This window comes from Glandiceps talaboti, chromosome 17 (assembly GCF_964340395.1).
Source record: "Glandiceps talaboti chromosome 17, keGlaTala1.1, whole genome shotgun sequence".
In the NCBI taxonomy this organism is placed as follows: domain Eukaryota; kingdom Metazoa; phylum Hemichordata; class Enteropneusta; family Spengelidae; genus Glandiceps; species Glandiceps talaboti.
The window spans coordinates 17,058,228-17,074,708 of record NC_135565.1 but is presented as its reverse complement, the minus strand read 5'-3'; the positions used below and the strand labels follow the sequence as shown (position 1 = coordinate 17,074,708).

The window sequence follows — 16,481 nt, the reverse complement described above, 5'->3', positions numbered from 1 at the left end:
TTTTTGGGTGTGTGGAATGTCTAGAGTTTGGGTTTACCGTTTGGATTTGGAAGTCTCAGCAGAGTCACCTAATTTCATTTTACACAGTCTAGTTGCGCAGCCGGCCCCTCCCCATCCCCGTCTAGGTAACAACACAAATATAATTAAACTAATAACACCGTCGGTATGGCATCACAATAAGTACATTTGATTGAAAAAATAACGCCGACGATAACTCACTACCTAAAAACAATCTTGTATAATGTACAAACAACCGTCACCGTATGGGTGGATGGATGGCTGGTATCAGTTAGTCATGTAATATGCGCCAGAAACGAGGTCCCGCCCCAAACATTGATTATAAATTTACAATTTATTTGTACATTCAGGACGTTCAATAGGATATGTTCATAGTATTCCGACGGTCTCTGTTACTTGTTGTCTACATACATACATACATACATACATACATACATACATACATACATACATACATACATACATACATACACACACACACACACAAACACACAAACACATACACATACATACATACATACATACATACATACATACATACATACATACATACATACATACATACATACACACGCACGCACGCACGCACGCACGCACATACATACATACATACATACATACATACATACATACATACATACATACATACATACATACATACATACATACGTAACCAAACTTTTTTATTTTGAAATTGAATTATTTATTCTCTTTTTGTTGAATGATGGGCGGTGGCCTTGTTCATATGAAATAAATTGAATAGTAAGAAATAATAATATCATCCCAGTATCTGGTATGCTTCCAATGTATGACACATAATCTGTACCGTTATATTCTAGATGAGTTGGTCCTATCTCGTCAGTCTTTGCCCTCAGGTGTGGCTTAAGCTGTTCTTTAACCAGATTATTCATTACTACCTTATCAATAATTGATTGGTTTCGTGTAACAGTACTCAATGCACCAGTATCGGTTTGATCAATTTGTGATACGAATTATTATGTTCCACTGTACTGGCTTCTGAAGCTACATGCTATATGTCTATGTATGCATTTTCATGGGGGTTATGTATATGCAATACGCACTGAAAAATTCGAACAGAAAAAAAAAACATTCTGTTAATAAATATGGTGTTGTTAACTTGCATATATAGGTGTGCTCTATACTTCAGTGTTAGCAAACATTTTGAGTAGCCCCCCCCCCCTCCTTCACTCCCCAGTTTTTGAATAATTCCCCTTCTAGCTAGCTTAGCATTTTTTGAATGGCCCCTTCTGATTCCTCCGAACCCCCCCCCCCGTCATAAATAATGAAGACTCCCTTTGCTCTTTAATTTGATTGTACCGGGAAGACGTACTGTTAAAGTTCAGAGCACCTTTGATCTATTTGTTGTGTAATTGCACTATCTCATGTACCCTGAAAGATCCCGTCATTGTTTCTTTACAGATGCTATACATGTACTCGCCAACGAGTTGTTACGTCACGGTGAGTGGCCACGACAGATTGGACTTGTTGGACTAATCCTATCGCAATTATCGTAAGAGTTCTCAGATAGGAACAGTCTTTTGTAGACGCTTCTGTAAATATTTTTCGTCTGGGTACAGGAGGATTAGCCATGAGAGGTGTCCAATGTCTATGATGCAACCAAGATTAAGGTATTATGAAGTACAGTCTGCCCAATATCATTATGCTTGAACAACCCTCGATTTATCCCCTTTGAAAACGCTGCTCGGTGAGAACTTGCGTGCATTGGTGCCCAATTATGAATCTGCAGTAATATTGCTGTGAGTGTAACTGCAGCATTGTTTCACCATCGTGATAATCAATCTATATTATCAAACGCAACATTTCCAACACCAGAAACATTACTTGAGATAGCCAGCACAATATTCAAAACACTGGTTTCACCAAATAAACTATACCTGGGAAAGCTACAATGTACAGCAACTCTCTCTCTCTCTGTACTAAACTCAAATATGATTCAAACATGGTACACAACACATTTTCAATGACGTTGACAATAGACAGCAAAGTCAAGGGGGAAATAATAACGACTGGTTTAATCACAGTTAAGTAACACGTGTTACTTATCTATGGTTTACGTGTAATATATAATGAGGTTACGCAGACACTGGACAAAACAGCAAGCTGTATTTACACCTCAGCTGATAACGGCTGATACCACTGATAATAAGAAAGACAAGATATTGATCGAGAAGATATAATTGGTTCTAGTTATATCTGGAGAAAAAGATGCAACAAGCATTATAACTAATGCACTATATTTGCCTTGTGATGTGGATAATATGTTCAAATGCAATTTGATATATTTCCTGTTAGATGCAGTGTGAACCCAATAATACTAATTTAATGTATTTCGGAAACATAATTTGATATGTATGTATGTATGTATGTATGTATGTATGTATGTATGTATGTATGTATGTGTGTGTGTATGTATGTATGTATGTATGTATGTATGTATGTATGTATGTATGTATGTATGTGTGTGTGTGTATGTATGTATGTATGTATGTATGTGTGTGTATGTATGTATGTATGTGTGTGTGTGTATGTATGTATGTATGTATGTATGTATGTATGTATGTATGTATGTCGAGGTGAGTTTTATCAACCTCATAGTGACCGACAGCCCCTTCTTAACACATCTAAACGGCTTGTCGTCACCATCCCAGAAGACCTTACTATATCAGATTCAGAACGGAATGTTCTTAGTAGGGGGCTTGCATACATTCCTATTAAATCTCATATGTATCAACGAGTTCTATGTTAAACGTGATGTCGAAAGTTTTTTCCGTCGTCTTCGCTTGAAAGAGTACTTTGCTAATGATGATAATAATACCCAGGGTGAAGCTCATGTTAATAATACCAATAACCAACGATTGTTTGGCGCCCTCACATTGGACCCCTCAAGCTGGTCACAATAGTACTCTTGACCATTACATCAATGTTTGCAGGCGTGAGGTTTATACTATTAAATTTAATAACAAGTTCCCTTTCAGTAACATCACTAAGAAAGAACGCGATGCTATTTCATCCCTTAGAAAGCGCGATGATATTGTTATTAAGCCTGCTGATAAAGGCGGAGCAGTAGTTGTTTGGTATAAAGATCTGTATGTGGCTGAGGCAGAGAGACAACTTTTAAACACGGATTTTGTACCAGGAATTGGAAGGTGATACTACAGAAGACGTGCAACGCGAAATTATGGATACTGGTAACGCTTTTATATCCGCTGGCGAATTACCTACAGATGCACGCAACCTTATATTCCATCGACCAAGGACAGCCGTGTTTTATTTACTACCCAAGATACATAAGGTTAATATTCCTGGTAGGCCCATCGTCTCAGCTTGTAACTGCCCTGCGGAACACATCGCGCGTTATTTAGATGCCCTTTTACGACCTATTGTGGCATCTCAGCCTACCTACATTAAAGATACGAACCATGCTCTTAAAGTATTTAATGGCTTCCAATTCCAACAAGGTAAGCCACGATACCTTTTTTCTATGGACGTTAAGTCCTTGTATACTTCCATACCACATAATGAAGGTTTAGTTGCAATCGAACACTATCTTAATTTAAGACCTGTACTTGACCCTCCTACCCACGTACTTCTGAGATTGGCTGAACTTGTTCTTACCTGTAATTATTTTACCTTTAATGACAGGTATTTTGTGCAGAAACGCGGCGTTGCTATAGGAAGTTGTCTTGGACCTAGTTATGCTTGTTTATTTATGTCTTATCAAGAACACCTTATTTTCAGCTCATATCAAGGGATCTTACCGTCGGCCTGATCTATATAAAAGATTTTAAACACGGATTTTTACCAAATTGGAAGTTAATGCTGGTTCATTTCCATGCGATCGTACTCGATGTGGTACATGTCGTTTCATTATTAATACTAATCATGTTTTTGGCCCTAAGAACAGTGTGCCTGTTATAAGTAGATTTACTTGTATTAGTACAAATGTAGTGTATTGCATTACATGTCAAAAATGTGTTTTTTTATATATAGGTTCAACTGTACGTCGTCTTGGTGATCGTTTCGTGGAACATCTCCGCCTGACCAGACAAAAGAATCGTAACTATTCCGTATCTATACATTTTATTACCAACGATCACAGTGTATCAGATATGTCTATTTCAGGAATTTGTAAGGTTTCTGGTGATGAGAAAGTATTGAGATTAAAGGAAGAAGAAATGTTATTTCCCGAGGCCAAAGGCCGAGGGAAATAGCATGTGATTCTGGTAACTCACAGTCACGAGGGGGTAATGAACGGGTGCTATAGCCCGAATATAGGCCAGGCAATATGTGTTTTATAATATACCTCATGCTGTGAACTCGCGGTGGCAGACGACATCGTCAGAAGCTGCCATTTTGACCTGCTGTGAACGCGCGGTGGTCACGTGACCATATAAAAGTTGATGGAACTATTTTCCTAGGGAAATAGTCATTCTATTTTCCTATCACGTGACTGATTCTAGCGAATCATGGCACAACATTATCACTAGGTATATTATAAATATATATATTCACCTAACTCAGACACTGAAACAATGAAACAATTGGAAAGTATATGGATACAGAGCTGGTACTATGTATCCTCATGGACTAAACGAATATGAACCCTCAGGAATCCAAAACTAGTGTTTTCACTAGTTTATTCTGATTGCTTCCCTCCTTTTTTGTCATGTGATTATTTTCTTTTGTCCGCTTCAAGTTCAGACATGCGCTGTAGTTACTTTGGTTTTGTTTGTAGATTGACAGCCTGATGAAGGTGTGCTAGTCACAACGATACGTCGCTGACGCTTTTGGGATTGGAAGTAAGACTGACTTCAGAACTTTACAATCGTTAGTTCAGCTAGTCAATTTTTCGTGTGTATATATATATATATATATATATATATATATATATATATATATATATATATATATATATATATATATATATCACCGAGTATACATTTATTCGCTATTCTGTATGTATAGAAACCAATTAGAAAAATGTGTAAAAAGATATTTCAATCAATTAATCACAAACATTCATTGCTGATAAAAAAAAAAAAGCGCACATGAGTCTTTAGGACTTGTTGATGTAACTTTCAATTTTATGAAATCATTTGCATAATGAATTACCATTTTAAATTGGTTGTATTTTAAGAGGACACACTTCAAACTACACATAATTATAATTAGGTGACGTATCCTATTTGGCTTGTTGACGTCATTTTAGTTTCTATCATTCCCATAATTTATTAGGAGGACATATCATGTATTGTAGCTCCCGACAATGAGCATAGGACACGTAATTTAGCTTGTGTGGGTGGGTAGATACATAACATATAACGTTACGAATGTGAATGATGTTTTTACTTTTACACAGTCCGTCTTGCTTGTATAGATGGATGGATTAAACAAATACCATTGCTACCAATACACTGCAGAGCTTAATAATTACACGTTTTCCTTGTATCAAGCATGGGATGCCAAGTGTATGGAGGCTACGCTTATTCTTAGCAACATTATTCTAGTTCGTATCCGTCGCTGGGATATCTTCAATCCAGGCAATATTACGAATCCCTGCGACAATGAGTATACGACCAGGAACAGCATGCCCTCAGACGGGTGCATCGGCATTTCGTCATGTCGGGTCGAGCAGTACGTGACGACGTTCGTGCGCCCTCTTTGGTAGCTTACTGAAAATAGTAATTGTGACCTTAGCAAAGTATGTCGTTTGCCGGAGAGTAATCACAACACTTTGTGTGGGTAGTTGTATTTGTAGCGTGAGTTCATCCGGGGGGCACACAGCAGCCGACAGTAAGGTGTTAGTAGCAATCATGGCCAGTAAGGGGGAACATGCACCGTCACTGACGAACGTTTTCCGGTCAATCAAGGAAGAAAACCCCGAACCTGTGGCAACTGTAGTGAAAGGTATTGTAGAACATTTATTTTGATATCTAACATATCTCTGTTCGAGAACATATCATTTGAGGTGTTTTGAGCTAGTTATCAGTAAATATCCATGCACAACAAAGTCGACACTGCCTGTTGATGAGATAGACAGTGACACTGTATGTCGGGTAAAGCGGAACGCATCGGACATGTTGAGAACGCCGGCTTTGCCGTCCTTCCAAAAATGCAGCCGGAAGTGAAAGTTACCTTGCTGCGATTTTTGAATAATCGATATTATCTCTTTTAAGCGCTCCTCACGTTATGAACATAACTAGGGAGTGTGAACTGATACATAGCTAGTTGCATTATTAATCAATATAAAACAGGGAGAAAACACTGGCCCGTGACATTATGGGTATACAGTTGTTATGGGTTCACAATGTACATCAACATGGTTACACAAGCTTAGGTAACCTTGGCTGTATTCAAGTTTACTGTCGGTCAAACAAACGTTATTGTGTGCCCGCTAATGCTACAGGAGTTTTGGAGGTTAACGGAAACATTAATACCTATTCTGTGTAAACACATTTTTTCAAAGTGCATACGTAATACAGTTCCGATAACAGATTGAAGTAAAAGTATCATTTCAGTAAGTTTCAGTAAGTTAGTATAAAATCAACTCCATGTCAGGCGGTTTTGCCTCAGTGTTGGCTCCCCGCCAAAATTATGGTATGGAGAGCTACCATGATGCAAGATTACCACATTTCTCCTTCTGTTACCAGAGCTTATCAACGGAAATACTATACTAAAAGTGCGCTCTTGTTGCATATACAGTGATTATTTTGACGGAGAACCCAGAACTTCGACACAGTTCACCTTCTTATTCTTTACAACACTTGAACACAGTGGAACAGATGGAAGTAAAGTATCTCTTAATTTTGGAGACTTTATAACTTTTCCGACGTAATCTGTCAATTGATGAAAATGAAAGGATGAACCACTTTCTTTTGTTTCACTTTGAATGAATGTGATCCCCCAAAAATGCAACTAATTATATCAACACAATTGCACTGAATACAAATGGGATTTTGTTCTAATACAGTGGAAGCCGGTTGGTTGAGTAGTAACAAATTGTCGTCTTCTTTGACTGTACATCTTAACTAACATTGCTACATTTCAGTATCTTCAGCTCGTCAAAAGTTTTACCAACATTGTTATATTTTAGTGCCTGGCATGGCTCGACAAAAATCTTAACTGTTAACATTATTTGCTGCATTTTATCGTCTGCGTCCACAAACATCTTACTAACGTTGCTACATTTTATCGTTTGGCTTATTTTCATCATGATGTTTAGGAATGCTACATACTATTACTATTAGTATAATATTTGACCAGCTATCTCATTTCAGCAGTAAGTCGAAAAGTTGCTGATGACGTCAGAATTTGGCAACCATGAGAAGGCATGAAATGTGTACTTACAGTGATACCATTATCGCTATCGCTCACGTGCGTGAATGAGCATACTAACTCATGTTCATGCTGTTTGACTCGTTCCCTTAACGAGGTCATTCACCGAGTACGGCCCTGAAATTAACTCATTCTGACCTAGATACCGTCGGCTTTGGAGCACATACGACTTGTTCAAAAAACTTACCTCACGATCAGAGGGGATTTGTAATTACTGTGTTTAGGTTCAGACATGAATACATGTAGCCATACACCTAGCTAGAGAAACCGGCCAGTATCTTTTGTAGCAATAGCTCACATGTGTGTCAAGACAATAGGTACACTAATATCGTATGTCTGGAGATGTCATTCAAGTTAAAGTTTAGTTTTTTTTGTTTTATTTCCATGATGCTCATAATTATGCATATGACCTGTTGTTATCTTAGGAAGCTCACCCCTATGACTGACTTCTTGTATTCATATCTGAGCCCAAACAATTACAAGTTAAATTACAAGTAATTACAAATTTGTGACAGACCGATGACATTTTGTCGTAGTTTTATCCATAGCTCACACTATCGTCTGCAATGATTGTACAGTGTGTTTTTCATCATAACCTCGGTTTTGGTCTGTAAGCTCACTTCCCCCTGATTGGAAGTTTGCTAATTACCAATGTGCTCTGCCAGTTGCGGACGGATATTTCAATGTATGTACTCCACCTGTTGAATGTATCAAAAGATTTAATTTGGTGTACATGTACTTTAATTTTCATGACACATTCTGAAATTGCAAAGTGACTCAAAACAACTACTTAGCTTGAATTAAAATTCATATATAGAGCTAAGAACAAACATCGCCTCGACTTCAACTCGTCTTGCCCCGCATATTCTATAGGGAAAAACACGTGGTCAAATACGGACGTGCATATATCAGCATTAAATTATTTTGACAGCAGGTACTAGGTGGACCTGTGCGTCGTAATATGTTTTTATTCACAATTTTTCTTTACATTATCTGTTATTTCAAGTTGTTTACATTGACTGCCTGGTAGTATAGTCGGTGTTCTTTCAACGTCTTTTTATCTCTCCATTTTTTTATCAGAAAATTCCGATATCCATCAATGGAGAAAAACGATTGAACGGCGACTACTAAGCTAAATGCAGAGACTGTCACGTGGTCTCCCATGACAACGCTAACATAATCAGCCTTGTGTTGTAACATTTGTGTATAATTTTACGTGTTTGGCCTAACAGGGGCAGACAGAGTCTGTAACTTTATACTTTGTGGTGGTTACTGCTGTTTCAATTTGCAATCGATTTATGTTATTTTGAATAGCAAAATGTGTTGAGTCGTGTCTAGGAAGTGGTAGAGCTTTCACATGTTATCCAGATATGACAAATATAACCTTATCATGCCATGATTTTTGTTACCCCCAAAAATCGAGACCCTTCTTAGTTTTAGTGGCAATTGTCTTTCTTCGTACCTAACAATTCCTATAAAATATGTTTATACTGAATTGCTCATAAATAAGTGTTTTATTATTTGTTCCAAAATAGGACCACCAGAGGAGGGGGGGGGGATACCTGTCACGTGACTGACAGTATAGATTGTGCCACATGATTTTCAAGCCTTGGTAGAGATGTTGTAACTTTTCGACATTCTTCGTTGAGGTGACTTGGGTTACTTGGACACATTTCAATCCAATCATATGATACATGCATAACATCCATGTAGATTTGTTCGTAGACTGATTAGTGTCTCCAGTTGGCAGCGTCAACACATATTTTAAAGTCGGTATTCCAAGTAACTGTATAAGTGTTGTCTGGATATAACTTGACGCATGCGCATAGGGGTAAAAACGTGTTGTTACTCGTGCACACTACATGTATTTTGTGCATAGTATCAATAACATGTCTACTTGTGGAAACTCACGTCCTGTTTGTCTTTGGTAAATGTCTATACTTATGAGAAATGTCTACATTATGAATATGTGATAAGACACGTACACCACTAATAAAGTAACATTCGCGATAGCAAATTAGATTTTCTACTGTGTTTGTGTCAAGCCATTTTTTTCTGTTGTCATTGGAGACACGTACCTTGGAATTTGACATTTATAGCAGTTTCTGCACTTGAAGCACATCGTTTTTAGCTCATACATTGAATTGAAAGCAATTTTTCTGCATTGTTCAGGAAGTTTCTTTCCGCTTTTGCCTGCGACAATTTTTTGTCACGAAAATCCCCTACCCCCGAAATCAAACGGATGACCCCTAATGAACCATACATTTCACCGTCTTCGTGCCCCTGCTCTGCCGGCCGATTTACACACGTCCAACCCAGCCATAGAAATATAGGCAAACGTGCAAGGCATACACTACCACTGATGACGTTTTATTGTTTACAAACCTAGGTTTATCTGGGGGCTTATCAACCAGAGGATTGTAATCGAAAATTCGAACTCGGGTTTGGAGTAGGTATTTCATTGAAGGACTGATAACAATGGCGTATAAATCATCGTTTTTGTATATCAGTATGTGTGCAATTATCTGATTATCAGTTGTCGGCATGTCCAGTTATCTATGCATATCTCTGCGTCGTCTTTACCTTATCAACAATGTGTAAAAAAAAACAAAAAAACAGTACAGTGTGTTGACTCGATGACATAGAATAACCCCTTGGTCTATATTATTCTTGTAATGCCAGCACAGTGTTCCATAGCTTGCTGTACGTCCAAACTAACACTACTCTATACTAAAGTGGTCTGAGGTCCAAAGTAGCTACTGAACGCAAATACCTCTCGCGTGAAAAATGTCGTGAGCTGCTAGCGTAAGAACTTCTGATACTATTTCTGTCACGTTCTTATGGACCAGACATTTCAGTCGTTCTTCAAATCGCCAGGTTTATCTCTCCATTGTTCAAGCAACACTACCTTTCTAATACAGATACGGTCTTGGTTTTTGATCCAGTTCGTCTCGATTTAAACTATCTGTCAAAACAAGTGAAATTACAATGCAAATCAACCGAGCTTCAAAAAGAGAGGGGGCATTCTGGCATGCCAGAACACATATAATTGGGCAGTGCCGTAAAGCGGTCTGTGGTTTATGGAGAGTGAAAGACCGTGGTTTTATTTACATGGTTGATATGCACCTTGTATCAAAACATTCATACTGTGACTAGTGTCCAAAAACAGGATCAAATATTGTGAAACCTCACTAGGGAAATGGTCTGACACAAAAGTAATGAGCCACTACAAATAGTTTTGATTTTTGATTTTGGACACTAATACGGAAGAAATGTTTTATAGGAGGTTCTTTTCAACTGATTGAGGTGACAGTCGCTAAGAACACTGATGCTTAGAAGTTTTTGTATGACTGATTATGGTTATTTCAGTCTTAATAAGATGCAATATCCCCAGTTCAAACCAAAATAATAGGAATTCAAAGTTCTTCATAAAATTTACAACATCCATTCGGGGCATTACTATTCATACAGAGTATGACTTTAACGTTTGTTGAACAAGCTTTTTTTCCTTCTTATTACATCATCAGGAAATGTGCCGAATTGGTTAAATGGCAGCTTTCTTAGAAACGGACCCGGATTATTCGAATTCGGCGAGGATTCTTACAATCACGTGTTCGATGGCATGTCATTGCTGCATAGATTTGACATCAAGGATGGCAAAATCACATATCAGAGTCGATTTCTGCGCAGTGACGTCTACAAGAAAAACATGGCGGCCAATCGCATCGTATGCACGGAATTTGGCACTCTTGCCCATCCCGATCCTTGCAAGAATATCTTTAAAAGACTGTTCTCCTATTTTGTGCCACCACTCCTTGAAGATAACTGCAATATCAGTTGGTTTCAGTTAGGTGATGAGTATTATGTTTGCACTGAGTCTACCCATATTCGTAAGGCAAATCCGAAAGATCTGGAAACTGGACCTAGGGTAAGCTTTTTTTACTTTGAGTATAAAACGTTGACAAAAATAAAAGCAACGATCGTACTAAATTTGCTCGATAGGTCAATTGATTGCTGACAATCATATTTGCTTCATTTGTCACTCATAACGTAGAGGAATGGTTCTAAAACATAGAAATGCACTCCATGCATGTGTTCGAACGAAAGCGATTTCTTTGTGCTTAAGGGGACCCAGAAAAATTATTTTCACCAACCTTGAGTTGTGCGACCTCTAAATGTTTGGGTTATCAAAATTGACAAATCTGGCTTTAAAAAGGCCTGATGTATTGCGAGGGCGAGGCATTGTGGGAAATAATCATTGTTAGGAGTTTCTTCTTTCCTGTTCTCACAGTTGTTCGTAGCATTTTTGGTTGCTGTTTCAAGAGATATGACGTAATTATTGACCAATCACAATGCGAAATTGGCGACATGTGACTGAAAAATTATTATCATATTTTATTTCAACTAGGATAATTATGCAAATTACGTTGCCGTCAACACGATTACGTCACATCCTCACAGACTGAGAGACGGTAGTGTTCTGAATATGGGGAGTTCTTTTGGAATGAGAGCCAATTACAACATCGTCAAGTTTGAAGCTGCAGAAAGGGGTAATATATAAATTTTATACTCGCGCCAAAAACATGTTTTATATAGACAGAGAAGTATCTGTTGTGTTGCACAAATCTTTTTACATGTAACGTTTGTAAAAAGTTTATATAAGCCTTAATTTTGTGTGGCTTTCAAATTTAGTATTTATTTATTTTTTATTTTTTTATTATCTATTTACGTTTATTTTGATTATCTATTTAATATTCATTTATCTATTTAAGTATGTTTTGATGATTTTATAATAATGGATTTATTTTGTAATTTGACAATATTGTAATTGTGTGAACATCTATTTATTTTGTTTATTCATTTCACTTTCTCTCTTTTATTCGCTTTATGTTTACTTTTTGTTCCTCTTCATATATCGTTACGTTGCAATGTTATTTAACAGAGCTTAGACATTAATATTGTATCGGCATTAACTTAATTTTGTGTTACTTTATATATTTCATTTTATATCATTTTTATTCTGTTACAAACATTTCTGTTTTATATTCTATATTTGTTAATATAGGAGAAGATGCCTTAAAGCGAGGGTCGGTTTTAGGGTCAATTCCCATCCGGTACCCACTCTACCCTTCCTACTACCACAGTTTCAACATATCCGAGAATTACGTCATCTTTCTTGAGCAGCCATTATTTCTGAATGTCTTGAAACTTGCTGTCTCTAACATCACTGGGACTGCTTTGAAAGACGTGCTGCAGTATGACCCAAGATGCAGTGCGATATTTCACGTCGCGCCACAAGCTACTGGGCAACCAATCACAGTCAAGTACGTCAGTGACGCGTTTTTCTGTTTCCACCATATTAATGCGTACGAAGACGACGGCCATATTGTTCTCGATCTCTGTGCTCATAACGATATCACCATTATCGAGTCAATGTCATTTTCATTTCTCAACAAAAATGTTGATGGTCATATTCCGATTGAAGTCAGAAGATATGCATTTCCTTTGAACATTGATAAGGTGAGAACAAAATTCAAAGCTTATACAAGAAAATACACCTGGGAAACTCTGCCAATGGCTAAGTATCATTATATTTTGACAAATCAAAGCACGTGTAGTTAAATTAGTTAGACGGCTGAAATTACACCTGGCAAATTCAAGCTACTCTCAATGGCTATTTATGCTTTTATTTTGACCGATCAAACCACAGTTAGTTGGAATGACACCTGGGAAATTGATGTAATTTCCTACTTACATATATTTGACCAATCAGAACACGCAGCTACAGGTGCTATCTTTATCTGTCCCATATGATTTTTTCAAGTTCAGAATAAGACATACAGTGAACGACATGTGAAACATTGATTATAAAATTTTCCATTTTTTGTAGAATTTATAGATTTATAATACACAACCGCATCATTTTTTTACTTTTAAATTATTTTTTTTACAGTTTCCATATATCTACAACCTACTTCAACGTGAATATCGTTGATAAGATCATTTTTGGTAGTCAAAAATATGAAGAACTGGATTACATATCGCTCATGTTTGTTTGTTTGTTTGTTTGTTTGTTTGTTTGTGTTTGTTTATTCTGTTTTAAACTTAATACTTGCAATTTCGTTACCGTCCTTGTTTAGGACACGCCAGTAGGTGAAAACCTCGTAAAGCTTCAGTACACGACTGCCACTGCTGTGAAGAGAGAAGATGGAACTGTGCATGTGACTGGAGAATGCGTATCAGAAAAAGGTAAACAAGATGGCCGACTGTTATGACCCCTTGGTGATACCGGTATCGAACGCAAGGTGACATCCTTCACTAAATTTACATCGAATTGTAAACACGTCCTCCAACTACATGTGTTCCTTATTTCTATAATATCCCAACCAAGAACAAATTATTCTGTTTGTTGGTTTCCAAGGCCAGCCATATTGAAGAGAGTTGAAATCCTCGTTCAAAGGGAGCTTTTCTTTTGTTTCGTTTTTTCCGGAGGGGGGGGGTGAACATATACTTCCGGACACGTCCTGATGTAAACCTTCTTTAGCGGTAAATGCATGATAGAAATGTCTCACTATAGTCAGTGAGTTCCCGAGAATAAATAAACCAAATCTTCGTTGCATGTAGATATTATTCAATGTTAAAGTGTTACGGAGAAGACAATACTGCAATATACTGGATATTATTCATGAATTGAATGTCACATCGTGTGACTCAATTAACTTTCTAGATCAACTGGTTAAGAACGTGATTATAGTAACACGTGTTATCTATCATCAGGTATTGAGTTGCCAGTGATAAACTACAATGCCTACAATGGTAGGAAATATCGCTATACGTACGGTGTCAGTGACACGGCAGATTCGGTGAGATTTTTCATGTTATTAACTTTAATGTGAATTTAAAAATCTATAAAATATGACGTTCATGACACGCTATCAACTATCACTCCGATTTAGAAGCCTGGTAAGGCTGAACAACATGATATCTTACATTCTTCTGATGTGTAGGGATTCTTTGTAAAATATGATACTTCAAGTGTGTGATTTGATATCGATATTTCAGTGAGATGTTTTCTAACCTGATTTTGAATCCCTCGACTTAATTTTTTCAAGACAGAGAAAAGGAAATACTAATACTGCATGTATTTGTTATTGTTATCTTCATCAACTTCAAGTGAGTGTGAGAACTATGACTGAAGATTCTTTATTAGAACCCAAAATAATGTTTTCCTATGGGTGTTCTGTGTATTTTCTCCAAAATAGATGAAATGTGGCAACAATTCATTCCATATGGTTTGTCAACTACTAGATCTTGCCTAACATATTTAGCGAGACTTTTTTCTTTGTTTTCACACAAACTTTAAAACTCAATATGATGGTCACGGAATCCTTTAAATATTACACGAGATGACAACTTCAATGTTGCGATCTATTGCATTCTTTTCTGAGCATTTCATGTTAGCTGTCATTACGTTATTTCTGCCTGTATACGTTTCTTTTTGTATAAAATATCTGAAATTTGTATTTTTTAATAGCTGGTAAAGATTGACTTAATAGACAAGTCGTTCAAGGAGTGGAAAGAGGAAAACTATCACCCCAGTGAACCAATGTTTGCTCCCAACCCAGATGCCACAGACGAAGACGACGGTGAGGGCGCTCTTTTATTTTCTGAATCCCCTTTACTCATGTAGTACGAACGAAGGCAGCTTTTAACTATGATTGAATTGAAAACTCTTGACATTTCAAGGTGATGCTTTTGTTACAGTTTCAAGATTTTTTCTTATTATTACTTTACGTAGGTGTAATACTTGCCAACATGATGAGTCTTTACAAAGACAGGCCATCCTATCTGATCATTCTAGACGCCAAAACTTGGCGGGAAGTCGCCAGAGCCGTATCGCCTGTTCCACTAACGTTTGGTATGCACGGACTTTGGATTGAAGACCTGTGAAGAGGAGACAATCTTTAATATTGTGCAGAACAATTACATTCCAGGTGTACCTGAGCCTACCAGTAATCTGATTGGCTGTACATGAACTGATTTACATATTAATGCATAAGACTCTCCGTGATTGGACAGGAAATTTTCACAAATTATAGACTGCGATAATCCAACACACACCCCTTAACGCATTTCAATTGAACTCAGATACACGATTCATTTAAGATCGGAGATTGATATTTTATGACTAATTTACTTGCAATCTCGACTAAGCGAGCCCAGATGCAAAGGATCATGGGATTATTTGTAGATTCGTATATACCTAATCTTCAGTGATCTGATGTATGCCTTCCATAAAGTGTTATGAGTAACCATGACTACATTATTGTCGATGAAGTAATACCTGATATGGGGTGATTGGAAGGATACATTTCCTACAAGAGTCTTGGTATTAAACTAGATTATTAATTGTAGTGCACGTGGTTATACCAAATCTGGGGTGATTGGAAGAAAACCTACCTGAAAGGGTCACGTGTAACCGAGACTAGATTTATTGTGGTTTGAACGCAAAAATCTGTGACGTGTTGTTTGCAATTTTGATTAATTTATTTTTGAAAATGAAATGATATCATATTTCTCATAATACACCATTCAAAATGGAGATAATGCAAGTTACTTTTGGCCATATCATAGGCAGTAAAAGTAAACATACCTTTCACACGGGAGCGTAGACGATAGGAGCGCCACCAACGATACAATCTAACTTCATCCATGTGAAATATTTCATGAGTGATTCCAGCATTAATGTTGTTTGATTTCCAGCATTTACATTTACAAATCAAACTTTGAAATGAAGTTTCAAGTTAATCTTATCTTGGATTTTAATAAGACAATCGCATTTGAACTGTGATGGTTGAAATGATTACTTTGAATGACACTGTATAATTATATTTTTACATTGAAAACATATGTGAAGACACGAGTGGTCTATGAATGATGTATTTTATACGAAGAAACACTCAAAAATAATTCCTGTTATGTGAGATATTTTCGTATGAAAAAAGGATTGAGAAGGGAGCAAAAGAAATTAATTTCAAAACTATGCTTAAAAAAATAAAGAGATAAAAAATAAAATAGAAAGTTTG

The 16,481-nt window shown here is 36.9% G+C and overlaps 1 protein-coding gene across 1 annotated transcript; it reads left to right on the top strand.

The window, feature by feature from the left end:
* The first annotated feature begins 5,807 nt into the window (after positions 1 to 5,807).
* On the top strand, positions 5,808 to 16,268 carry LOC144448482 (beta,beta-carotene 15,15'-dioxygenase-like). Its single transcript, XM_078138746.1, has 8 exons — positions 5,808 to 5,967; positions 10,923 to 11,323; positions 11,804 to 11,945; positions 12,461 to 12,915; positions 13,536 to 13,644; positions 14,173 to 14,258; positions 14,930 to 15,041; positions 15,194 to 16,268. The coding sequence occupies exons 1-8, from the start codon at positions 5,874 to 5,876 to the stop codon at positions 15,343 to 15,345; spliced, it is 1,551 nt and encodes a 516-aa protein (XP_077994872.1). The 5' UTR covers positions 5,808 to 5,873; the 3' UTR covers positions 15,346 to 16,268.
* Positions 16,269 to 16,481: the final 213 nt, after the last annotated feature.

Excerpts from the sequence above, each read along its gene's own strand:
- LOC144448482 (XM_078138746.1), top strand. The coding sequence starts at position 5,874 with ATGGCCAGTAAGGGGGAACATGCACCGTCACTGACGAACGTTTTCCGG. Across the intron at positions 5,968-10,922 it reads TGTGGCAACTGTAGTGAAAG|GAAATGTGCCGAATTGGTTA; the intron begins GTATTGTAGAAC and ends TTACATCATCAG. Across the intron at positions 11,946-12,460 it reads GTTTGAAGCTGCAGAAAGGG|GAGAAGATGCCTTAAAGCGA; the intron begins GTAATATATAAA and ends TTGTTAATATAG.